Source organism: Euleptes europaea, chromosome 7 (assembly GCF_029931775.1).
Source record: "Euleptes europaea isolate rEulEur1 chromosome 7, rEulEur1.hap1, whole genome shotgun sequence".
Lineage (NCBI taxonomy): Eukaryota > Metazoa > Chordata > Lepidosauria > Squamata > Sphaerodactylidae > Euleptes > Euleptes europaea.
This window is the reverse complement of record NC_079318.1, coordinates 65,490,589-65,517,722: the sequence shown is the minus strand read 5'-3', so window position 1 is coordinate 65,517,722 and position 27,134 is coordinate 65,490,589. Positions and strand designations below refer to the sequence as shown.

General features: G+C 42.9%; 1 protein-coding gene across 26 annotated transcripts in view; it reads left to right on the top strand.

The window, feature by feature from the left end:
* The window catches only part of NRXN1 (neurexin 1), a 1,090,355-nt gene that overhangs the window by 783,620 nt on the left and 279,601 nt on the right, over nt 1-27,134 (top strand). For all 26 annotated transcript variants that reach the window (XM_056853804.1, XM_056853802.1, XM_056853800.1 and 23 more), the window contains one exon: nt 15,258-15,439. In XM_056853804.1, coding sequence (XP_056709782.1) covers nt 15,258-15,439 — 182 coding nt within the window. The remainder of the gene's footprint in view (nt 1-15,257; nt 15,440-27,134) is intronic.

Below are 27,134 nucleotides of genomic sequence, written 5' to 3'. Positions count from 1 at the left end.
TTCCTTAGACGTTTATCAAGGACTTCTGAATGAGATCACTAATGATGCTTTCTAGATCTGTCTATATTATAATCCGTTTTTACTGTTGCAGTCCCTTGTTCTTACTGCTTTGAGTTATAATTTGTCCTGAGTCTCAGCAAGGAAAGTGGACTATAAATGAAGTAAATATATATATTTAAAAATAGTGCCATTCAATACTGAGAATGTTAGACTGGGATTAAGTTTAAGTCCCCACTCTGCATGGACACTTGCTAGATGACCTTTAGCCAACTCCTCTCAGACTAGCCTACTTCACAGGGTTGTAGTGAGAATATAATGGAAAGGAGGGAAATGATGTTCACCACCTTAAGCTTTTGGGAGGAAAGGTGGGATAAAAAGCAATAAGCAGTACCTATTGGAAGGAATAAGAGCCCCATGGTTCAGAGTGGTAAACTGCAGTACTGCAGTCAAAAGCTCTGCTCACAACCTGTGTTCGATCCCAACGGAAGTCGGTTTCAGGTAGCTATCTTAAGGTTGACTCAGCCTTCCATTCTTCCAAGGTCAGTAAAATGAGTACCAAGCTTACTGGGAGTAAAGTGTAGATGACTGGGGAAGGCAATAGCAAACAACCCCGTAAACATAGTCTGCCTAGTAAACATTGGGATGTGACATCTCCCCATGGGTCAGGAATGACTCGGTGCTTGCACAGGGGACTACCTTTACCTTTATTGGAGGGAAGGCAGGATGAAAATCTCATAGGCCAGGTTCTGCATGACACACTTTGCTTACTGCTACTGATGTTCCTCTGCAAAGCACCATCACAACAGAGTGTTGGGTGTATTCTATGGCATATGCTACCACAACAAACAGAGTGTGCAACCTAGAAGGTCCCCAGAATATTTTGTCGCTCACAGGGATTTCTCAGCAGACAAAATGCCAAGAGGTTAGAAAGTTTGAGACTGACTGTTTTAACTGAATGCTGCAGGTTCCTCAGGATCACTGCTTGATGGCATCATTTTTGAAAGCCATTCTTCATTTAGATGTCTCTACTGCTGCTAATTTTCAGCCTGAGATGACAATTGGAAGTATTACGCATCCTGTTTCGAACGTTCAGTCCGGAATATATTCCCAGTGCTGATGAAGATACTTTACCATTGTGAATATAAAGGCTCTGTTTCCCTCAGTTATCGCTCCGCAAATCAAATGAATCGTGAATGGTGCGCGTGGTTGTACCAGAGTGCTTATTTAAGATAGGTGATATAATCCTACCTGACAGCAATTAAAAGAATTCAGCTGCTTGCCCTGACAGCTAATAGAAGTGGCGAGGCACGTGCCATGGCAAAAAAATATATAATCGTGCATCTTGTCGTCCCGTTGAAAGGTGGGCGTTGTATTCTTCTTGGCGAGTGTTGTTATTATTGCTGTAACTCTGGAAGAAAAATTGTTGTCCCCCCCCCCCGCACTACAAACATTTGTTTTCCTTGACAAATTCAAAACGGCACACTTATTGAGCACTCTCACTCAACTCAGGGTTTCTTTAGCAGATGTGTTTCATCTTTCCTTTGGCAGCTTTCTTCACAATTCAAGGGCGGACTGTTCCCCACCCATCATCCACCTTCCATTGTGGCATCTGCCACAACAGTGTGGTCAGGGATTTCAAGCTTCCCATTAGAAATCCACCAAGGATTCAGCTACACTACACATTTGAAACAGGTTTAAATTCGAAATGAGTTTAAACATTAAGAGCCCATTCCTGAAGGGGGGGAAGCTCCTTAGAGGAAGAAGAAGAGTTAATTTTTATATGCCAACTTTCTCTGCCACTTAAGGGAGACTCAAACTGGCTTACAATCACCTTCCCTTCTCCACAACAGATACCCTGTGAGGTAGGTGGGGCTGAGAGAGAGTGAAACATTCCTGTTCACCAGATTAGCCTCCACCGCTCATGTGGGGGAGTGGGGAATCAAACCCAGTTCTCCAGATCAGAGTCCACCACTCCAAACCACCGCTCTTAACCACTACACCATGCTGGCTCTTAGGAGCCGGCATGTCCCCGTGCCGGCGTAGGTGCCACCTTATCACGGAATAAGGTGGCACCTCTGCTGGGGTGGCAGTAAGCTTGCACTGGCATGTGGGGGCATTCCCGGGTGTGGAGCTGCCTTTCAGCTGTAGGGCAGTTGGTGGGACCCCACCGCCCTACAGCGGATTGCCCTCCCCCACCTGAGTCTCAGGCAGCACAGGGGATCAGGGGTAAATCAATGGGGGCAGGGCCGCAGGGCAGTGGCTGAGTCATCTCTCTGCAGGATGGTGGGAGCACCCAGTGCTCCCCCTTCCCATGTGGGTCCAGGGGCAACTGCCCCAGATGCCTCATGCCTAAGACTGTCCCTGGGTTAGCCACTACAGCTGCAATCCTAAGAAAAGTTTCCTGGGAGATACCATGGAGTATGCTCCTGTGTGGATGCTTTGTTGCCACTAATGCCTCTACATTTGTGGTAGCAATGAGTACATTAACAGGGAATCATCCCGATGTTGAAGGAGCCTGAATCTGTGTGCAGATACATATGGAACCTGGCAGTTAAATTAAAATTCATTTCCTCTGAAGGTGTATTTCTTTTTCTCCTGATTTTTCTACCTATGCTCAACAGGCAACTGCAAACTCTCCTTGCTATATGATGGGTGTGGCCTGATTCACCCATGCTAGTTGCATCACTTGATTACTGTGCATTTGATGGCTGGCAGCTGAATGTCTGAAGAGCACTGAATCGGGGTGAGGAAGCACAAACATTCTATTTGAGGAGTCATATCTGTAGTGACCCATTCAGACACCCATCACAGGATAATGAGCCTGCATGTACGAATCAGACTCGCATTGGTATGATATACATGTCTGCAAACACATGTTTGTCTTGTGTTTAGGAAGACAGTAAACAGTCAACTTTAGCACTATATGCTTAGTAAAGATATTTTGATGGGGGAAGAACTCTGCACAGATCTGGTGCTGTACAACAGCTTTTCTGTGATGAAAGGTGAGGGAGGGAAGGGCTGCTTCTCCTCTTCCATAGTTTTCAGAGGAAAACATGACTGTTCCTTGAAGTGTGGTTCGTTGGTTTGCAAAATGATCCAGTTCTGCCAGATGTTTCCTGCGGAGCTCACAGGCTCCCTGAAGTGGAAATGCTGAGCCTTTTCAAGTAGACCACCAACAGATGGTGGAGTCATTTGTTTGCTATCAACCTTGGTAGAATCTGAATTGGGTTCCTGGCTTTGCATAATGTTGCTGGCCCCTTCGGCTGTGCCGACCAGCCCCTTAACAATACTCCTTGAGCATCTGGTGCAATTAATAAGTCATGAGGAAATGAATCGGTAGGCTTCTGGTCCCTCACGTGTATCTCATTTATAGTAATGGCCAATTCAGTCAGTATGCAATGGTAAGTCTCTTAATTTCCAACACCAGAAACAAATTAGGCAGCTGTTAATATAATATTTGAATTTCATCTATGCATATTACATAATATATATTTTTTGAGAGAGACGTTTCTCTAGCAGCTTGAATAATGGAGTTTTTTACCAAAAGAAAATGCCCACCTCTTTGAGAAAGCTATGCTTAACCGCTAAGACAGCGGGAAGGATGTAGGAGGGATGAGATCTTTTCTTATTTATAGAAGTTTGACTTTTAATTTCCATCTGATGCCTTGGCAAGAATTCAAAGAAAGACATGTTGTATCCCTGCTACCTTTAATAGAATTATAAATGGAGTGGAATTTTATATGTTGGCTGCGCAGTCTTAAGGTTTCGGTGTAAATTAATTGCTTAATTTTCTCATTTATTTTGTTATACACATGCAGCGGCACTGCTAGTTTTATATTTTATACAGAAACAATCTGGATCTATGGATGATTCCAAAATTCTCATCTGCCTTTTTTTTCCTAGGGATTTTGTAGTTCTAAATTATTTGGTTCAGATTTCAGAGTGGAATGTTTGCATTAGGAACTCTTTTTTGTTCTGTATATTTTTAATAAATTATAGAGCACTGTGCTTATGCATTTTGCAACATTTAGTTAACTTTACAAGTGTACAAAAAATCTTAATGTAATCAAATTTCCACTGTAAGGCACATTGAGGGAATATTTTTTTAAATAAAGAATAATACAGTCACATAAAGGATGCTTTTTTGCAGTGTTTTTATGCATTTCTGTACATTGGTAACAAGTGGACTGAAATTTTTCCCAAAACTGTGCATGTTCCAATTCTGGAATTAATGTCAGAAATTCTCCTAGTAAAGTGAAAATTCAAGAGAAGGGGAACTCAGGGCAAAATTCTGGTACAATAACAAGGAGGGGGGACCACTCATACCTATTAGGGCTGGAACCTACTCTAAAAGAAGTGATGAATGATGGGCACTTGTGTAGCCCCAGATAATTATTTGAAGGCACCTGACGCAGGTCTACTGCTGAAAGCTGAACAAATCTGGTCTCTGTAAGTTACCCAGAATGGCCAACTGCTTAGAAGCTCTGAGCTCCTTGGAAGGGAGGATGAGGTATGAATGAAATAGTTCAAATATATTTGCGTTTTAGTAGCATTGTGTTACTAAAAAAACCCCTGTGCTATAGAATGACGCCATGTGAGTGATGTTGTATTGATGAAAACCTAAGTAAGGCTTAGCAATAATACAAGAATACACCATAAATGAGACGTTTTAAACGTTTTTATATTGTAGACTAAGTTATCGGAATGTTTTCAAAAGAAGTGGTGGGGTAGGGAAGACATTGTATAATTTTTAAAGTGCCCTTTTGAGAGCCACGCTGAGCAACCCAGTGGTTCTCACATTGGCCTTTAGAGGTAGTGCTATATGATTTCACAGAACATTCATAATGGTCAAGGGGTAGTCATAGCCCAGTCTGGATCTCATGCAATTCAAGGGAACACACTAGTACTTTGATGGTAATGCAAAAATCCCTAATGCCACATAAGACAAACCCTGGTGGCAATTGGGGCATTGGGGAGGTAGAACAGACCTTTCCCCCTTTCATTTTAGGCTTATGCTGACTGCAGATGAGATTAGTTACCAGAACTAAGAATGCTTTTTTACTCATGCATGCATGTGAGGCTTCATCTCATACCCTGGCAACACACACACACACCCAAACACACACACTAAATACCTTCCTTAGCTTTGTTAAGCATATCCTGGACTCAGGTAGTTTGATATTCGTTAACTGGATATGTAGCAAGTTATTTAGGAAAGCTGCACCTGCTGAATTTCTTCCTGGATTCATCACTTGAGTGCCTAGTATCTAGTTGTAAGACTGAGTGTGGGTGCATGAAACCTAATTTATATATAAGCATAATATGCAAGACTGTACAACATGTTTGTTACTTGTAAGGTGCAGAAGATAAGGGTTGGTATAATTTGCAATTTCCATGCTTTTTTGCAGCCTGGATGAATTTACAAGTGGGTGATTTAACTCTGCTTTTAAATCAAAGTTTATGCCTTTACCTCTGTTCCTATCGAGGACAGGGTGCCAGGCTGGCTTTGAGGAACTGATGTTCCTGTATAACTTTGTGACTAAATTTGGCATTGGAGGAAGAGTTCTGCTATTGCTTTCAATGGAATTGGGATTAAATCCTAGGAAGGAAATTGGGGCTACAAGATAGGGACCCCCTTATCCCTGTCTGAAATGGATAGTAAGCTTATGAGAACAATTGCTTGCATTCTTTATAGGCTTTAATAGTTAATGGGAAGGGTTGGACAATAAATGCCAATCGGTCTCAGAGTAATGAATTTTACATTATTATATTTGCCTTTCCTGAAATATAAACACTAGAGAGCCTGTTCTCAAATGACTTACAGCCCATTTTTGCATAATTAACATGGGAAGCTCAAATAATAGCAGCTTTGTGGATTAGACAAAGGAAAGGCTCCTGTTCATCAGTGCAGATTAATTAGCCTGTTATCTGAATCTCAGCTGGTGTTCTGGCCACATGAGGGGTGGGCAGGGAGGCAAAAGAGTGTAGCCACAGCTAATTCTTCCTTAGGAAAAGAAAGAGAGAGAAGCTTGTGTATGTGATATTGTTTACCAAGTTTCATCATGTCACGGGGCTTCCAAGTATCTGAAGGTTCTCCAGCCCAACCCATAAATCCTGTGTAAAGTGCCGTCAAGTCACACCATGACCCCATAGGGTTTCCAAAGCAAGAGATGTTCAGAGATGGTTTGCCGTTGCCTGGCTCTGCACAGTAACCCCTGGACTTCCTCGGTGGTCTCCCATTCAAATATTAACTGGGGCTGACCATGCTTAACTTCCGCAATCTAAAGAGATCAGGCTGGCCTGGGCCATCCCAGAGAGGCCAACATGTGATGCAGCCTGAAGAAAGCTGGGATAACTTTGTATAGTGTAGCAGTTTAGAGTAATCTGGGATGAACCTGATGCAGATCTCCTCTCAGCTGTGAGCTCACAGCAGCAGGCTACTACCTCTCCGCCTGAGCTCTGCTTTGTCCTAAGGGAATATTGGTACTGGCCTAACTGGCAGGATAGTGGTTGGCCAGCACCACAGACCTCAAAGCAAGAGCCCCAGAGTCAAGTCCTGAGAGATAGTTTGGTGTAGTGGATTAAGTGATAATCTAGGTTCAAATCCTATTCTGCCATGGAAGCCTGCTGGGTGACCTTGGGCCAGTCACACTATCTCAGCCTAGCCTACCTCTCTGGGTTGTCGTAAAGGTAAAATAGAGGAGTTGAGACTAAATTACTCCTCCCTGAGCTCCATGAAGGTAGGGCAGGACAAAAAATTAGTAAATAGAGAACTGCAAATCATTCTGGCTGGGATACTGATAAACATAAACCTGAATTATCTTGGTCCCAGGAAAGAAGTGTTTACTAAGGCCCAGTCCTTTGCTGTTACTGAGGATATGAGGCTCCAAAACTTTCTGGGTTTTGTTGCTAAAGGAGGCCACTGGATTATCCCTCTGCCTGCCCGTTGCCTCTTCTAATCCTGTTCTTTGCTGCCTTGCTAGCTATTGAAGCTGGATGTTGCCATTATGCAAAGCTTGGACATCTGAACATTGTAACATTACTATGATAATGTATGTAAAAGGGTTTGACTGCAAGGAAAGGCACAGTTAACAGGTGGAGGCAGTAAACACTTTCCCGCTGCACAGCAGATCTCGGTACTGGTGCTTCTACAGAGCAGATCCTCTGTGCTGTGACAGTTTGAACGGCTGCAGCGTATTCATTGATTTATCTCTTTAGAAGATTTATATGCCACCTTTTCAGAACTGCTTGAAGGGTGTGTTTGTGTGCTGGATTCTGTTCCCTTTGAAATGTGTGTGTGTGGGGGGGCAATAAAAATGATATAGCTGATTTAGCACTTGTGGCCTCTCACATCTTGGAGCTATGTGCCAGTAAATCGCCACTTCAGTGTTCTAGCACAGTTGATTTGTATTAGCCTTCAATGTCCCATGTGGCCATATGGAATTTTTTGGGGGAGGGGAAATAATCTTGTTTTACCTCATAAGATTGTTGTGCAGTCTGGGCAAGGTTTGTGCATTATCCCAGCAGTATAGGAGTTGCTGCAGTGCTGCTGCTTCCTCTGCCATGGGTTCAAGTGAGAAGCCTCAACTACATAGGAGGCGCTCGTACTGAAGCTCTTTGCCAGGCCAGCATCAGTCCTCAGAAACTGGGATTAAGTCCAGTGTGGGGAAGAGTTGTAGCGTGGTCTCCACCCATGTAGTCTCAGGCTTCCCATGTAGCCTCTGCAGCATGGCAAGGAATGGCAATGCAGCAGTCCCCACCCCCAATGCCAGGGGGAAATAAACAGCTAAGCCTAGGGAAGGAAATAATACATAATGCATTTTACACACTGGAAAAAAGTGCAGCATTAAAAGAAAGCAGGAACTGGACTGATTGTGGGTCGCCTGATTTTTTAATTTACTTAATTTATATACCCCACTTTTCTCTCTAATGGCAACCCAAACTGGCTTATAACATTTCACCTCTCCTCCATTTTATTCTCACAACAACCCTGTGAGGTAGGTTAGCCTGAGAGTGTGTGACTGGCTGAAGGTCACCCAGCAAGCTTCCATGGGAGAGTGGGGATTCGGACCTGAGTCTCCCAAATGCAAGTATAGATTGGTTTTGCTTAAACCATGTATGCATGTGTGGTTCTTCTTTGGCCCAGTGAAATCTAGTGCAGTGCATGGACATGGAGAATACTGAACGGTAATCTCGCCTCCCCTGGAAAGTTGGGCTTCAGGCCCTGGCCCAATCTGTAGTACTAATTTCTATCTTCTGATTGTTGTGAAGATTACTGCAGTAATATATATGAATAAAAAACTTTGGTCACTCAGTATGATTAGTATTCACAAGACTCAGGAGGGTCAGTTTCATACCAGGGTTAGATCCAAAGTTTCCATTCCATTAATGCCAAATGAAAGGAGCATTCTGGTGGTAAGCCAACATGTTGTAGTGGTTAGAGTATTGGACTAGGATCTGGGAAACCTAGGTTCAAATCCCCACTCTGCTGTGGAAACTTACAAGGTGACCTTGGGCCAGTCACTCTCTGCCTCGGCCTAAACTACCTCACAGGGTTGTTGTGCTCAGGATACAATGGAGGAGAGAAGAATGATGTCAGAAGTTGGTTTGGGTTCCCATTGGGGAGATAAGCAAGATATAAATATCTAAACAAACAAAATAAAATAATAATAATGAAGAAGAAAAAGGAAGAGTTGATTTTTATATGCTTTCTCTACCACTTAAGGAAGAATCAAACCGGCTTACAATCACCTTCCCTTCCCCTCCCCACAACAGGCACCCTGTGAGGAAGGTGGGGCTGAGAGAGTGTGACTAGCCCAAAGTCACCCAGCTGGCTTCATGTGTAGGAGTGGGGAAACAAATCCAGTTCACCAGATTAGCATCCACCGCTCTTGTGGAGGAGTAGGGAATCAAACCCGGTTCTCCAGAGTCCGTGGCTCCAAACCACCGCTTCTAACCACTACACCACGCTGGTTCTAATGGCAGAATTTCCATCAGAACAAGGTGCCTTTCTTGGTAAAAAGGTCCCACATTAACATTATAGAAACTTTAAATCCAATACCACATGTATTTAACACGTGCCCAGCATGTGAAAGGATGAGGGGTAAAGATTTAGAGATTTGTTTGCTGATATGCAAGGCACAATTAAAAACACTGCAATAAGAACAATATAAAGCATACAACCAACAGTGAATAAAACTGGGTTACAAAATTACCAGGCACTAATGCAGTATGTTACATACAAAGCTGTATGTTACACACATCATATCTGCAGGACTGCCTCTCCCTATACATCCCCCAGAGAGTATTACTCTTGACCAATAAGAACTTTTTGGTAGTCCCTGGTCCTAGAACTATCTGAGCCCTCCTGAATGATGAAAACACCCCCCTTTATCTCACTAACTTTCCACATGTTCAGCTGTATGTGTGTGTGTGTATATGTATATGTGTGTGTGTATGTATGTGTATATATATATATATGTGTGTGTGTGTGTGTGTGTGTGTGTGTATACATATATATATATACACACACACACACACACAGAGAGAGAGAGAGAGAGAGAGAGAGAGAGAGAGAGAGAGAAGTAGGTTTGGTGTTACCTCACCTATCCTGTCCCAGTTTGAAGGTGACTGACCACATGAAATTGCCCATTACGTGTGAATGCATCCTCAGCTGCCTGGGGTGTTTATCAAGCCGCCTTCTTGTTCTTCGAGTTTAAAAGAGGCTGACAGCGCTTGCTTGCAAAGGCTGTGCTCTGGCAATGTGCCATCCAGAGGCTGGTCAAGAGTTTTGTGGTGCAGTCAAACTGGATTATTGATGTCACATTTGTTACACTTCTTTTTCCCCAGAGTAAAAAAAAAAAAAAAAAAACCCCAACCACAGCACAAGCTATGAAATGGATAATCAGAAGCTGCCTTGCTGCAAAATTAATTAGTTGACTTAATAATGAATGTGATATGCAAATCTATGGCCAAAATGGAGGCAAGGAACTCGTAGCTCATTTATTGTGACATTTCAGACAAAGAGCTCATGGTGCTTGGAAAGCAGGAGAGCAGCTTCTCCACACGACAGTTGGCTTTAAATCTGCAGACTGTTTCACCCGCTGTCCTCGATTGACTTGTCTAGAGCAAAAATATTAGCACTGGTTGGAAGTCTATAACATAGCACTTCTTAAGCAACAGTTGTCATACGGGTGCAGTAAAGGATGGCCACTTTAAAAACCACGCAGTGCAGGTTTTTTGCTTGTGTGTGAGTTTCAGAAATCCTCGATGCCTTCAGAATGTTTTGCACATGCATGGCCTACAAGACTGATTCACATGCAGTCAGCATTTCCCAGTAATAGAAGTGTATCTGTGTTCAGCGTTATTTCCAAGAGCCTTGTAGATGCCCAACTAGCTCGGGGCTAGATGATGTGTTTTGTGTGAACAAGGGTCCTAGTTAAGATATTAACAACTGCCAAATGTCCAGAAAAAATAATAATAACAGAACAAAATTGTCTGGTCTACCCCTGCACATTTAATCTGAGGTTTGGTTTGCAGAAATCAGCTTGTGAAGAATTTCATGGCATAGAGCTAAACATGGACTAGTTTTTAATTGCTGCAGATCAAACTGATGTTAAAGGGGATGGTAGCTACAGGACCTATTCAAAAGTTCACACCCCTAGCAATGATCTCTGTTGCTCACAGTGCATTCCTGAAGGTGGGGGTGAATGCTCGTAGGAGCCGGTGTGACCCCTATGCCGGCGTTCATGCCACTTGTGCCATGCAAATTGAAACGGACGCCAGCGTAGGGCCACTTATGCCGACCCCCTTGGACCATGGTGGCAGCGTGGGGCCTCCTGTCAGTGTTCTCCCAGCACAAGTCCCTGTCTCCATGTCCTGGGAGGCATTCCCGAGGCATTCTGGGGAGCGGAGCTGCTGTTAGGCAGCTTCCAAACCCCTTTCAGCCCAGGAATGCCTCCTTGGATGGCGGTGGTCCTGCACCACCTTTTTATGTAGAAACTAAAGGAACACCTCTATACTAAATATACAAACAACAAAGTCAGTACAGGATGCCAAAAATGAAGATAATGACTTATATTCTAGCAATATTGTACCATATACCACACTATAACAATTGTATAAAGATAGCCAGATAGTCCTGAGTGCACAGCCTGCAAAGAATATTCAAAAATAATCACTTAGACACATGCAACTGGATCAATTCCCAAATATTTCTTGGGTTGAACTTGATGCTGTGCAAGGCAGTGTTCAGCTTCAATTCTCAGCACAGTCTTCTAGAAACATGTACCGTTTCGTAATCCAACTTCTTCAGTATGCCATACAAAAGCTAGCCCGCAAACAAGTAAAAGTATACAACGGATACATCTAGCATCTTGATTTTTGGCGTCTTATACCACCTTTTTATGTGACAGAGGCCCACTTTCCCTATGCGGTGGGAAGCCTTTTTTCCTGGTTTTATTTGGGGTGGGGGGGGGAAGGCTTTTTCCCCCTCCACAGCAACTAGGAAGCCTCTGAGGAGTTCTCTCCCCCCTTCAGGAATGCACTATCAGTCCCTTATTTTGGGACAGCAGGTGGCCAGATAAAAGTTCAAAATAACTTCAGGACACGAGGTTTCTCGAACCTTTGAGAAATTAAACTCCATTCTCCATGGACTTTAGTGCTTATGGGAGATACTTGCTTAAATCATTTGTGTGCGTTCAGTCTTGTTTTCAAATTGGAGTACCACAAGCATCTCTGAGACATGGCTCCCATTTTCAATTTTTCCCCTGCTGCAGGCAAGGCACAGCAAAGTTTTTAAGTGTAAGATATTTGCTCTGACCTGGATAGCCCCAGGGTAGCCTGATCTTGTCCGATCTCAGAAACTAAACAGGGTTGGCCCTGGTGAGTATTTGGATGGGAGACCATCAAGGAACACCAGGGTTGTGATGAGGTGGAAGGCAATGGCAAACCACCTCCAAATGTCTCTTGCCTTGAAAACCCTATGGGGTCACCATAAGTCAAGCTGTGACTTGACCCCCCCCCCAAAGAGGATATTTATTGTTTATGTTAGTTGCTAGCTCGTTGTGTGTGTGTTTAACATATAGGCAATTTTATCCTTTTATGTAAGTCAGCTTGCTGAGAGATTTTATGTAGGAGATTGTAGATATAGATGCAGATATAAACAAACAAATGAGGGCCAGTGCTCATATAGGGGACTTTGGCATCATCCTGTTTCTTCTTTACTTAACCTGCCTTGGAAATGTTGTGGGAGGAGGACATGGTCTGAAATCCCATCTTGGCTGGATGAGGCTTGTCCCCAGGTCCTTTGTTGTCGCCTGAGAGGAGAGGCAGTTAAAGGACTTAAGGAGTTTCTACAGCTGCTTATAGGATTCAGATTCCTCTCAGAAAGTGTTTTGCTTGCTCTTCCTTTCTATTTACATTCTGATTCTTATTTCTTCAGACACAAAAATAGAATAGTTCTTCTAGGATTATACTACTTCAAGGAAGCAGGTGATGGTTGCCTATTCAAATGCTCTGTCTTGTATGTAGCTCCCTAGTCAGGAAAAGCTGAGATGTCAAGGTGAAGGGTTGTAACATACCTTTCTCGTGCCTTTCCTCCCCAAATACTGATAATCTCATGCAGATTTTTCAAACTGTTAGATAATGTGAAAGTGACTGAAACCAGAAAATAGGGCTTAGTTATCATCGAGTCCAGAGATCCTAAGGTCCAAGGGTTGGAACCCATGCTGGGTCATGAGGCCTAACAACCTGCTTCTAGGACATGTGCATAGAGAGCTAGGGTGCCAGGTTTTCAGCCTTTCTTTGCATGCATTCTGAGAAGATCGGCAGGCACGGTCATTCAACAGGGGAGAGAATTCCTTCATGGTACTGACCTTTCGCTTGCTTCTCACTATGGTACAGTTCCTGATGCTAGGCTTGTGTTTCCTGTACCCAGCTCTCTTGGTTCTAAGAGTCTGAGCTTTGACACTGGTGAGATTATGCCTTTGCCTACTTCTTCCTGGCAACTGAATTTCTATCACAGTCCTGCAGCTTAGTGGGTGCTGGATCTGGAAAGGTTTATAGAAGAGCCCTGCTGGATCAGAGCAGTGGTCCATCTAGTCCAGCATCCTGTCTTACACGGTGGCCAACCAGTAACTCTGGAGGCTTAACAACAGGGCACAGAGGTCAAGGCCTTCCCCTGATGTTTCCTCCTGGCACTGGTATTCAGAGGTTGACTGAATGTGCAGGTTCCCTTTAGTCACCATGGATAGTAGCCACAGATAGACCTATCCTCCATGGATCTATGTCTAATCACCTTTTAAAGCTCTCTATGCCTTGTGGCCATCACTGCATCCTTTGGCAGCAAACTGCACATTTTAATCACTCATTGTATAAAGAGGTATTTCTTTTTGTCCATCCTGAATCTGCTGCCCATCAGCTTCCTTGGATGACCTCGAGAGCCAGTATTTTGGGAAAGGAAAAAAAAGTTATTTCTGTCCACTCTCTCTACCCCATGCATAATTTTATAAACCTCTACCATGACCCCTGCAGTCATCTCTTTTCTAAACTGAAAAGTCTCAAACTCTTCAGCATTTACTCATAGGAAAGGTTCTTCAACCCCTTAATCATCTTGGTTGCCCTCTTCTGTACTTTTTCGAGCTCTGAAATGTCCTTTCTGAGATACGGTGACCAGGACACCGTATTCTAAACGAGGTTGCACCAGAGATCTATATGGAGGCATTGTAATACTGGCCGTTTTATTTTCAAACCCTTTTCTAATAATTTTCAGCATAGAGTTTGCCTTTTTCACCTAAGACCACTGATACAGTCACAAAACTGTTCTACCAAGAAGATTTGTTATAACATCACCTCAAAATCAGCATTGTTCAGCTGAATAAGTTGACAAATTTAGCTGCAAATCATCAAGGACTGGTTCGCCCATGTATATTGTGCAAGTACAGCAGCATCAAGCAATCACCAGGGTGATTGAATGAACCATCACAGATCATCATGGTGGTGCCAGTTAATCTATTGTTTCAACCACAGTGGATAGTGCTTTGGTATTTCTCAGGCATTTCATAATTGAGGATTTGAGCAGTTCAGTAATTCATGCTAAGCAGGGCACATTGTTCTGTCCTTACCACTTCAGATAAGAGGATCACTTGTTTCATCTTCCCAGAGCTGACCCAAGACATTTCAGTGCCTGCACCAGAAAAAGCAAATAGTGCTCTACTCCAGAGTAAAAATATGAAAATAAATTAAATAATTGACAATTTGACACCCTTTAATTCTACACAGTGGCATAAGGCTTTTTGAAGGCAAAATCTCTCTGCACCAATAAAATTATGGGCCCTAGTTCTAAAACTTCAGAATTACTGACTTTCTTTGGATCTGAACAACTATGTCAGGGATGCATCTATACTAGAAACTGGAGCTGTGTTCCAGCTGGAAAAGTCCCAATTAATTAATCATAAGAAAGTAAAAGCTCAATTGTTTAATCAATTAAGTGTATGAATTTACTTTATTTCTTTGATGCACACAAGTGTTGTCTCAGAAGAAACATCCTCTCCTGTGTGAAAGAAAAGAAGGAAAGTCTCTTCTAAGACAGCATGTTTCATCCATGGATTTATGACTCTGTTGATTACCCTCACATTAAATAATAATAAAACTAACACTGACAACAACAACAACAATAGTAATACATGTTGCATGATAATTTAGCTATTGATTAATCAACTATATGTTGCACTCTTCTAGAAACAAGGTATTGATCAAGTCAGGTTTTTTTGCTCATTCGGAAAGATTTTAACTGAGGAGTGCAGGCTGTCCCTCCTATGTGTACCTGAAGGGCTACAATCCTGCAAGATCTATGCCAGGTGCTTCACTCAGTGCTTGAACTGGTGCTTGACACCATCTCTGGCACAAACCCCAAACAGACGATGAACTCAAGTGTGTCTCTGGAATGTCTGACATGTCAAAACTACAATTCCTAAAATGCTTCTTCAAGACAATGAGTTGGATTCAACCAGCTTTTTCACTAGTGAAAAAGGGAGGAAGAGGTCCTCTTTGACCCCCCAAAAGGCTGTGCTGGGGATCATGGAACTTGTGTGGACAAAAGCCATGAAGGATGGGGGTTGTGGAAAAAAGGGAATTAAGCAAGATTGAATGACAAAGCTGTGTCCAATCCAGTATTTGTTTTATTGCATAAAAATCTAGCTTTTTTTTAAAGACATACCAGTACAAAATGTCTAATTACTTTTCTTTTTGCTTTACAGCGGGAACAACATACATATTTAGCAAAGGTGGCGGACAGATCACATATACGTGGCCTCCCAATGATCGGCCCAGCACACGGGCGGATAGACTGGCAATAGGGTTTAGCACAGTTCAAAAAGAAGCCATCTTGGTGCGAGTGGATAGCTCTGCTGGGCTCGGTGATTATTTAGAGCTGCATATCGTAAGTACCGTCAGCAAAATGTAACGTTACTATTTATCTGTGTGTTTCGATTTTAGCTTTCGCTATGGCTTTATTACAATACTATCCTTTCCTGAAATTGATTTTCTGCCATTGAGTAACGTTGTTCAAAAAACAGTTAAGAGATTTATAAACTTCAATCCAATTTTCGGAAGTGATTTTGGCTGCAGGAGTCTAATCCCTTTGGTTAACAGCAAGCTGAACAAATCGCATGTGCTGAATTTCTGGAATTTTAAAACCACTTTCGACCTGCTGACTTCTGTAGGATTTAACAAGGCTACAGATTGGGTTCTACATCATTGTTGCAAAATTGGACTTCTCGCTTGGATGTTGCAGCAATTTGTGAGAACTGGATGAGAAAACTGGCAATATTGGATTGTGCAGATGAAGTCATTACGCCGTTAAGTACTTCAGGACATGCGTTTGGTATTTGGGCACTGTAGTTCCCATGACGTTCGACACATCATACGTGCAGGATGCAAAGGCGAGTCCAGGGCTAGACACTGTGGTGGACCCTTCAGTCTTTGCCATCTCCTCCATATATGATAAGAAATGTAGAGTTTGCAGTGTGTGTGAGAGAGTGTAGAGCAGGGGTGTCAAACATACAGCCTGGGGTCCAGATCCAGAGCCTTGAGAGCCTTTATCTGGCCCATGAGCCAGCAGAGGCAGCCACCTTCCCCAGTCCCAATATGGGCTGGCAAGCCCAGTTCACACTCACCAGCTGAGGCAGCCCACCCCTCCCACTTCTGATCTGGGCTGGCAAGGCATGGCCTAGCCCAACCAAGTGACATTCATGCTGTATCCGGCCCTCGTAAAAATGAATCTGACAACCCTGGTGTAGAGGGTGGGGGAGAATGCAGCCAGTTAGCATAGCCAGGTCTTGGTTTGCCAGGACATAGAGACCTCTAAGCAATCTAATCTGGATTCATTTGGGACTGGAACAGACTGTCAGAATGAACCGGGTCCAGTTTAAAATGGATCTTTGGGGGTACAGACACCCATACTTAGGTGTCCAAATATCTCATTTTTGAAGTTGGCCACCTTCCTTCCTTTGCACTACAATAACATATTATAGTTCATTTATATGAATGTCAGGGAAGGATATGTTTGCCCAAGCAGATTTGCAAAAGAAACTGTCAGAGGAATGGCAATGATCCCATTTGGCTGTTTGCGTTGTTAATCCTCAGGAGAGCTGACTGATCCGGCCATTACTGTGTAGTGATAAATTTTCAGTAGAAAACACAGTTGTCACCCTGAAAAACTCTAGCAGGGTAATTTCAAGTTGCCTCAGAGCAAATAAGTCGCAATCACCATGGAAAGTGTCTTGATGTTTATGGCATCATAAATAAATGATCAGTTGAGATAAACTTAACTAGGGCAGCTGAGAATTTCAGCAGCTTTAGATTAATCTCAGCTTTGTTAATATATTAAGTCTGCATTTGATTTAACAACCTTGCTACTTTGCTGAAGAAGGAATAGTTCCTCTTGCAAGAAATTACTTATTGATCTATTAGCAATTTACAATTTTAACCTCGGAAAACACAGTGTGGTGATTATTCCCAAATCACATTGTACCATTCTGGTGAATTATGGGGTCTGTCATTTTATGTGCATATATTTTTGTCTTCCTACATTTTTCCTTTTCTTTCTTTTTTCCTCCTTCTTGCTAAAGCATCTGTGCTAGTCTGATTCCAATGACATTGGTATACTGGGGTGATGTCATGTGTTGTGTTGTAAGCTTGACACTCCTGTCAACACTTCTGTACTTAAACTATAAACTGTACCTGCAAGGACCACCAGCTCTGGTATTGTCCAGCTTGCCAGCCAATATCATGTTCTAAAACCCTGTTCTCTGTACTACTGGGCAAACAGAGACAGGGCTTTTTCAGTGGTGGTTCCTCATCTTTGGAATGTCCGCTTTTTTACTGTATTTTAGGTGTCAGGTCAAAGCATTTCATTCGATCCAGGCTATCAGGAGTTTTATCTCCTGTTTGCTGGTTTATAGTCTGCTTCTTGCCTGAGAATTGTCTTTATCAATATAATTTTAGGGTGTTTTTATGCTCCGGCTTTTAAAAAAAGGCTTTCTTCTTCTTCTTCTTCTGTTGTTGTTGTTGTTCTTTTTACTTGTAAGCTGCCTTGAGTGGGCCTCTGGAGAGGTGGCATACACATTTTTCAACTAAATACATAAGATACAAGCAAAACCGGAAAGTGTAAAGAAAGCAAATATCGTCAAAGGCTTTCACGGTCAGAGTTCATTGGTTCTTGTAGGTTATCCGGGCTGTGTAACCGTGGTCTTGGAATTTTCTTTCCTGACGTTTCGCCAGCAACTTTGGCAGGCATCTTCAGAGTAGTAACACTGTGTTACTACTCTGAAGATGCCTGCCACAGTTGCTGGCGAAACGTCAGGAAAGAAAATTCCAAGACCACGGTTACACAGCCCGGATAACCTACAAGAACCAAAGCAAATATCATTGTGCAGCATCATGTGAGCCTTGGCCACACCAAGTTTCTTCAAACTGTTGCCGCAGCCTGTTCAAAACTTAAGAGTAGTCTGTCTCTGTTGGCTCACAGCTGAGTCAACTGCTGCAAAGCTGCCACAAAATAACTGCTGAAATTGCAGCATTTCATATTTGGCATTTCTTTGTTTCCTTGTTTGTTTGTTCGTTCATTTATTTGGGGGAAAGCGAGAATGTTGTAAACCACTTTGGGTCCCCCTTGGGGACCTGCACTGACGGCTTGCCTTTTGAACTACCAATTCTGGACTGCTCCAGTAAAGCCCAGTTGATTATGGAGCCTCCTGATTAAGGACAGGGGGAGCATTTCTCATAACCTGAAATGGAATCAGGACAAGCCAAGGAATGCTCCTGCAGGTCTGGGGCCTTGGTCTCCCTTTCTGCACTGGCTGATGCTTCTGGTGGCAGTGCACACAGAGCAGGAACCCCCTGGAGCGCCGGTTGGGTGGCCACAACTATCCTTCGATGTAGTTTGCCAAAAGTAGGCCCAGGGAGCTGGATGACTGTTAATTTAACTCTGTGGAGTTGGCCCATTAGTGAGGCCTCTGTTTGCAGGCAGAGGAGTTCTCTCAACTTTCACAATGGATGGACTCTTTTGGGATGAAATGTTGGTTAATCCAAGCTAATCACTGACTGACTACCACAGCAGTCATACATAATGAGGCAGTCAGGCATGGATGGCTAGTACAGGGGTTCCCAAATTTACTGAGCTTGTAGGCACTTGTGGAATTTTGAGGATAGGTATTGCACACTGCTACAAAATGGCTGCCATGGTTCCAAGTCAAGTGTCCTTTGATGATGAATGGGTGCTCCTGAAGACATGAAGGTGATAACTCCTCGGTTCTTCTAAAGCACCTCATGCTACAGTGAGGTGAAGGAAAGGCAGGAATGGCTTTTTGCTTTGGGGAAGAGATGCTTTGTAGAAGCAAATGGGTGCCAGGAAACCCAGTGGTGAATGCCATCAGGCCCTTGGGAACTGCACTGGGGATCACTGGACTATGACAACAGAGAGAGACCTTATAGCCAGTGGTGAAGTAAGTTGGTATGGACCAGTCCTGAGTACTGGTAAGAATGAGGCCAAAGTGGCACCTCCCATCTTTCACTTTGACCCTCCCCTTCACAAGAGAAACAGTACCGGTAAAACAAACAAACTACTTTCTTACCTGCTCATAGCATTTACAACCAACCTTCCCTGTCTAGCCTCGTGCTTCTCTAGGTAGAAAATCCAGCTTTCTGGTGTCCATGAGCATATTGATTTGGGTCATGGGAAAGAGGACTGTCCTTCCGTTAAAAGAAACCCAGGATGAATAGCCAACATAATGAGTCTTCCTGTCAGCTACTCTATAACCAGGGACATCACAGCTTCCTTGAAATAGCTACCCTGAAATAAATTTCTCAAGAGCACAGTCTGTATGCTTCATGTATGTGGTTTCCTTTTTAAAAGCCTTTCATTCTGGCAGCAGACAGCCAGTTTAATCAGAGAAATAAAACACAGGCTTGCTCAGGCCATATTACCCAGCTTAGTAAGATTGATGGGAACCAAATAGAATCCAAGCTGATGACCTATCCTGGTGCTGAAAATTACTACTTGACCATTTGAATCAGCCATTAATGTTAGAGCAGAAATACAATTTACTTACACAGCAATCGCCCTACCATATTAACCATTGCTAATGCAGGGAACATTTTAAAACGCCGAGTAATTTGTGACTCGGCCAGGTACACAGCAGTTTTGATTCTAACAAATTCTGTCTATAACAATCGTGTCCCTGAGCAGCTCCCTAATTGCATAGAAGCACCTTAAATTTCACAAGAAAAAGACATGAGCACGTGCTAAGAATGTGGCATTGTTGGCAGACTGTCTGAAATTCTGGATTGTATTACTCTAAAATGTTCTGAGTCTTGCAAACCGAGATCCTGTAACTGGAATCTGTTGCACAAATTTGATAAATATGTGTAATTTGTTTACCTGATTTCCTTGAAAGATTTATTTAGGGGTCGGGTGGGGGGGCGGGTTGAACTGAAGGTCCACAGAACTTAGACCCACGTAGGTTGACCTTGGCAGGCAGGTTAGCAGTGTGCCAATGTTGAATTCTGAATGCTGCGGAATAGCTAAGTGAGTGTTACATTGGTAAACAGCTTTCCCATTTTGCTGGCAGTTGGTCAACTGCAGTGAAGCTTTTGTTAGCATCTTTGGGTACGCTTAAGGCTTTTCCCATATACATGATGGCCTAGTATCATGCCCTATAGGCTGTGATTGCTGGACCCAGGCATTCAGAAAGTTCCTCTTCAGTTTTGAGTCACATGCTTTTATTAGCTGTGCAAACAGCACACATTCACCTGATGAAGCTTCCCCTAGAAGTGAAATGTGACAGTGGCTGCACCTGTTTATTTCTGCCTCTAAAAGTCCCAGGAGCTCTGTCCGGAAAAGTGACCAAGCTTGGGAGCCTGACCTTTGTTAAGCTAAATTAATCATGTTCCCTCACAGTTACCGGAAGCTTCATCCAGCCCCCACCTTCCTCACCAGTCAGTATCTTCACAGAAACTGCTCACATGTGAGGAATGGGCTCATGCTTATTTTAGTAAATAACAGCTTGTCATAAGAGCAACTGCCGCATCAAGCCAAAGGTCCATTTATTCCAACATCCTGTTTCCCACAGTGCTGAAAGGTGCTGCTGTATACCAAGTCAAGCTATTGCCCATCTAGCTCAAGACTGTGTTCTTGGAGTAACAACAGCTCTCCAGGGTCTCAGGCAGGGGAAAGTTTTCCCCGGTATCTACTACTTGAGATGCCAGGGATTGAAATTGGGAGGGCGTTGCAAAGGTAAGGTGTCACCATTTTAAAAAGCCATGCCCACCTCGCCTCTGCAGGTAGAGGCCCCAAAAGCAGGGCTTGGAAAGAGGATCTAAACTGGTGGGCTGGACATTCTGGGAGGAAGGCAGTCCTCCAAGATATATTTCTGTTACAACCAACTCAGTGCAATGGAATAGTCCTTCTTGGTTGCGGATAGATGTTACATTTTGAAATTATGAATTGTTTTGTTCTTATTTCCTTCCCTTTGCTATATACCTTGTGGTCACATTAAATGTCTAAACCTATCACAGCAATGCCTAGTTGCATGAATAAATGTTGAACTTAATGTCTTGACCGTACTCTTGCACCAAGAGAAGTATGGCTTGGTTAAGGGCTGCCGAGAAGGTCATGCTTAATTGACCTGAAATTCCCTGAATCTGCAATATCATCATTGTAACAAATAAAGAAAATCCAATACAGCATTTGATTTCCCCCTCTCCTTTTTAGGGCACAAATGACAAGAGAGAATGGCAGAGATTAATGAGGAGGCTAGAGTGTCAAAATAGGTAATGGGTAGGCTGGGATGTGGTTGAGTCGTCCTGTGAGCACTGAAAAAAGCAGTACTTTGGCTCCATCATAAGACTAGGTCAGATCTGCTCTATTTATGACCTACCCACTCTACCTCAGGCCACCAGCCATGCATTGTGGTTTGCCAGGCGCTGGATAACCCACTCCCCCACCTTTTGCTGTCCCAGGCAGGCAGCAATGACAAGAGTTTACATGTCCTTGGTGGGCTGTCATACATAGCTTGTCTACTATTTTCAGTTTGCTAGTTAACAAGTTATGCAAGTGGAGTCTAGCCTAAGATTGGATCCTCTGCTAATACCACTCCCTATATTATTATGTAAATCATTAGCAGATTTTTTTAAAGTAAACTGAAGATATTTGTTATCAATTTGATAACAATTTTTTTCAAGAGGGGATGTAGCATAGAGGCTTAGAGAATGACAGATGCTCTGGGAGCATCTCAGTTGGAAAGTTGGTAGCAGTGCAATATCTAAACAAGGCTGTCAAAGACAGGACATTTTGGAGGACTTTCATTCATAGGGTCGCCATGAGTCGGAAGCGACTTGATGGCACTTAACACACACACACTTGACTGGACTTTAGTAAATAATGCAGTGTTGATGTCTGTGAAGCACTTTTAACAAGGAACAAAACTTGGACTTTACTAATCTAGTATGGGGATCAAAGTTATAGAAGTTATAGAAATATATAGTAAGTTATAGAAATTTTTAAAAAGTAAAAAAAAAAACCTTTTGAAGTTGCGTTGAGCATGTGACCAGCTGCTAAGAGTAAAACCAGTTCTTGAGTATTTTCCTTCGATAGTGAAGAAACAGAACAACCACAAAGACACCAGGGAGAAAATATCATTTTGTCAATTTCAGCCAACGTCTAATTTAATGTCCCTTTCCGTTGCCAATCTGGGGCAAAAATGCCCCACTGCCATCAGAGTATGCTCCACAAAATAAAATAAAATTACAAGCAATTGACAGTTGAAGAATATACTGAGTATAGATTTTCAGAAGTTGGGAAATCAGGGACTTTCAAGGGTTTTCTACTTCTCTGAGTGAGTTTTATCATGTTTTGGTTAAAAACTACAGCAAGTGCTGCTTTGTTTCTGCAATTTTCTAAGGAGCCATCTCAAAACATTTCCTCGGATTACTCATCTACATTTCTTTTCCTTTTCCTCTTAAGTGGCTTTTGGAGGTCTCATGAGGTCTTTTATTTGGGTGGTAGTCAGAGGACCTCAGGTGTACATAGCGAATGCAATATATATTGTTTATACAAATGCCATGCTGCTTGGGCAGCTTCACTCATAGGAGATGGGGGAGGTTCCGCAAATACTAAAATAAATAAAATAGAATCTCATTTGTATTTGTTCATGGCCAAGGTGGAATGAAATTAAATCCACTGACTAGTGACCGCTTGCCTGTGCACAAAGCATCATCATGTTATAGCCCAAATATTGCAGTTCTATTAAGAATGGGGGAAAGGGTTGTTCAGCATCGGTAGTTTAGCTGGATGTGACAAGTGAAGTGAGCATTTGCAATATTTCCTCAGTACCTCTGAGTCAGCACTGGGAAAAAACAACAACAACTGAGGTTCCTAGGCGCAAGCATTAACTTCTAAAGTGCAAGCACGAAATTGTTAGGCACTAGTGCTGCCCCCAAAATTAAGCCTAAAGTGAAATTTGAAGAAAATTTGAAGGGTTTGCCCTTAAGTTGCAGCTGACTTATGACGACCCCTTAGGATTTTCAAGGCAAGCGATGTTCAAAGGTGATTTGCCATTGCCTGCCTCTGCGTAGAGACCCTGAAATTCCTTGGTGGCCTCCCATCCAAACAGTAACCAGAGCCAACCCAAGATCTGACGAGATTGGGCCAGCCTGATAGACAAACAACAGAAGTAACTGGGAAATGCAACAGTCATCTCTCCTCCACTCCCTCAGGAGCTGGATAAGATCCCCAAAGCAGGAAGAGTTCATGGACCTCCTAACTGAGAATGCTGAGAAAATTGTATTTCAGACAGAACCCATATTGTGGAGGAACAGGAATAGCAGGTCACTTTTCCTTTGTGTTGACTCCACAGCTCCGGCATGCCCAGAGCCCATCTGAGGTCTGGTAGCAAGGTTCCGTTATGAGAGTTAAGTGCCACATGAAGAATTATTTATTTATTATTTATTATCTTCAATTTTTATCCCGCCCTCCCGAGCCAAAGCCAGGCTCAGGACAGGTAACAACATTAAAACCAGCCTACAGGCACAATAGAATCATAGAGTTGGAAGAGACCACCAGAGTCATCTAGTCCAACCCCCTGCACAATGCAGGATATTCCAAACTACCCGCCACACCCCCAGTGACCCATACTCCACGCCAGAAGATGGCCAAGGTGCCCTTCCTCTCATGATCTGCCTATGGTCATAGAATCAGCATTGCTGACAGATGGCCATCTAACCTCTGCTTAAAAACCTCCAGGGAAGGAGAGCTTACCACCTTCCGAGAAAGCCTGTTCCACTGAGAAACTGCTGTAACTGTTAGAAAATTCTTCCTAATGTCTAGACGGAAATTCTTTTTATTTAATTTCAACCCATTGGTTCTGGTCCGACCTTCTGGAACAACAGAAAACAACTCAGCACCCTCCTCTATATGATAGCCCTTCACGTACTTGAAGATAGTTATCATATCTCCTCAGCCTTCTTCTCTTCAGGCTAAACATACCCAGCTCCTTCAACCTTTCCTCGTAGGACTTGTCTCCAGCCCCCTCACCATCTTTGTTGCCCTCCTCTGGACACGTTCCAATAATAGTACATATTTATTAAAACAATAAAGTCAATAATAGATAATCACTTTAAAACAACAGATGACACAATGGAAAGTAGTTACCACTGAAGAGCATTGCAGCCAGACATTCCCCCCCCCCATAGATCATAAGCTTAGCTAAAATAAAATGGGGGGAGAAGATAAAATAAAATGGAGGTATCTGTTGGTTTGCAAAAAGAAGGTGATGACTTCCTCCCAGCAGCACTGCAGTTTAGATATACGAGAGCTGGCGTGGTGCAGTGTAGTGGTTAAGGGCGGTGGTTTGGAGCAGCGGTCTCTAATCTGGAGAACCAGGTTTGATTCCCTGCTCCTCCACGTGAAGCCAGCTGGGTGACCTTGGGCTAGTCACAGCTCTGTTAGAGCTCTCTCAGCCCCACCTACCTCACAGGGTGTCTGATGTGGGGGAAGGGAAGGTGATTGTAAGCTGGTTTCATTCTTCCTTAAGTGGTAGAAAAAGTCGGCATATAAAAACCAACTCTTCTTCTTCTACGATCACGATCACATAGGGTTTTATTTTCCTATTGCTGTTTCTTCTCTTAGGGATGCACCAATTTAAATTCATTGTCAGGAAACTTGCTGGTCATTAAAATAAAAACTGAGGATGGGGTGGAGAAGAGAAGGTTCCATGAAAGGTTTTTTTTAGTAACTATTCAGCATATTTGATAATGTTGTGGCTGCTAATATCATCTTTGCCACTCCCCCACCTTTTGCTGTCCCAGGCAGGCAGCAATGACAAGAGTTTACATGTCCTTGGTGGGCTGTCATACATAGCTTGTCTACTATTTTCAGTTTGCTAGTTAACAAGTTATGCAAGTGGAGTCTAGCCTAAGATTGGATCCTCTGCTAATACCACTCCCTATATTATTATGTAAATCATTAGCAGATTTTTTTAAAGTAAACTGAAGATATTTGTTATCAATTTGATAACAATTTTTTTCAAGAGGGGATGTAGCATAGAGGCTTAGAGAATGACAGATGCTCTGGGAGCATCTCAGTTGGAAAGTTGGTAGCAGTGCAATATCTAAACAAGGCTGTCAAAGACAGGACATTTTGGAGGACTTTCATTCATAGGGTCGCCATGAGTCGGAAGCGACTTGATGGCACTTAACACACACACACTTGACTGGACTTTAGTAAATAATGCAGTGTTGATGTCTGTGAAGCACTTTTAACAAGGAACAAAACTTGGACTTTACTAATCTAGTATGGGGATCAAAGTTATAGAAGTTATAGAAATATATAGTAAGTTATAGAAATTTTTAAAAAGTAAAAAAAAAAACCTTTTGAAGTTGCGTTGAGCATGTGACCAGCTGCTAAGAGTAAAACCAGTTCTTGAGTATTTTCCTTCGATAGTGAAGAAACAGAACAACCACAAAGACACCAGGGAGAAAATATCATTTTGTCAATTTCAGCCAACGTCTAATTTAATGTCCCTTTCCGTTGCCAATCTGGGGCAAAAATGCCCCACTGCCATCAGAGTATGCTCCACAAAATAAAATAAAATTACAAGCAATTGACAGTTGAAGAATATACTGAGTATAGATTTTCAGAAGTTGGGAAATCAGGGACTTTCAAGGGTTTTCTACTTCTCTGAGTGAGTTTTATCATGTTTTGGTTAAAAACTACAGCAAGTGCTGCTTTGTTTCTGCAATTTTCTAAGGAGCCATCTCAAAACATTTCCTCGGATTACTCATCTACATTTCTTTTCCTTTTCCTCTTAAGTGGCTTTTGGAGGTCTCATGAGGTCTTTTATTTGGGTGGTAGTCAGAGGACCTCAGGTGTACATAGCGAATGCAATATATATTGTTTATACAAATGCCATGCTGCTTGGGCAGCTTCACTCATAGGAGATGGGGGAGGTTCCGCAAATACTAAAATAAATAAAATAGAATCTCATTTGTATTTGTTCATGGCCAAGGTGGAATGAAATTAAACTAGTGACTAGTGACCGCTTGCCTGTGCACAAAGCATCATCATGTTATAGCCCAAATATTGCAGTTCTATTAAGAATGGGGGAAAGGGTTGTTCAGCATCGGTAGTTTAGCTGGATGTGACAAGTGAAGTGAGCATTTGCAATATTTCCTCAGTACCTCTGAGTCAGCACTGGGAAAAAACAACAACAACTGAGGTTCCTAGGCGCAAGCATTAACTTCTAAAGTGCAAGCACGAAATTGTTAGGCACTAGTGCTGCCCCCAAAATTAAGCCTAAAGTGAAATTTGAAGAAAATTTGAAGGGTTTGCCCTTAAGTTGCAGCTGACTTATGACGACCCCTTAGGATTTTCAAGGCAAGCGATGTTCAAAGGTGATTTGCCATTGCCTGCCTCTGCGTAGAGACCCTGAAATTCCTTGGTGGCCTCCCATCCAAACAGTAACCAGAGCCAACCCAAGATCTGACGAGATTGGGCCAGCCTGATAGACAAACAACAGAAGTAACTGGGAAATGCAACAGTCATCTCTCCTCCACTCCCTCAGGAGCTGGATAAGATCCCCAAAGCAGGAAGAGTTCATGGACCTCCTAACTGAGAATGCTGAGAAAATTGTATTTCAGACAGAACCCATATTGTGGAGGAACAGGAATAGCAGGTCACTTTTCCTTTGTGTTGACTCCACAGCTCCGGCATGCCCAGAGCCCATCTGAGGTCTGGTAGCAAGGTTCCGTTATGAGAGTTAAGTGCCACATGAAGAATTATTTATTTATTATTTATTATCTTCAATTTTTATCCCGCCCTCCCGAGCCAAAGCCAGGCTCAGGACAGGTAACAACATTAAAACCAGCCTACAGGCACAATAGAATCATAGAGTTGGAAGAGACCACCAGAGTCATCTAGTCCAACCCCCTGCACAATGCAGGATATTCCAAACTACCCCCCACACCCCCAGTGACCCATACTCCACGCCAGAAGATGGCCAAGGTGCCCTTCCTCTCATGATCTGCCTATGGTCATAGAATCAGCATTGCTGACAGATGGCCATCTAACCTCTGCTTAA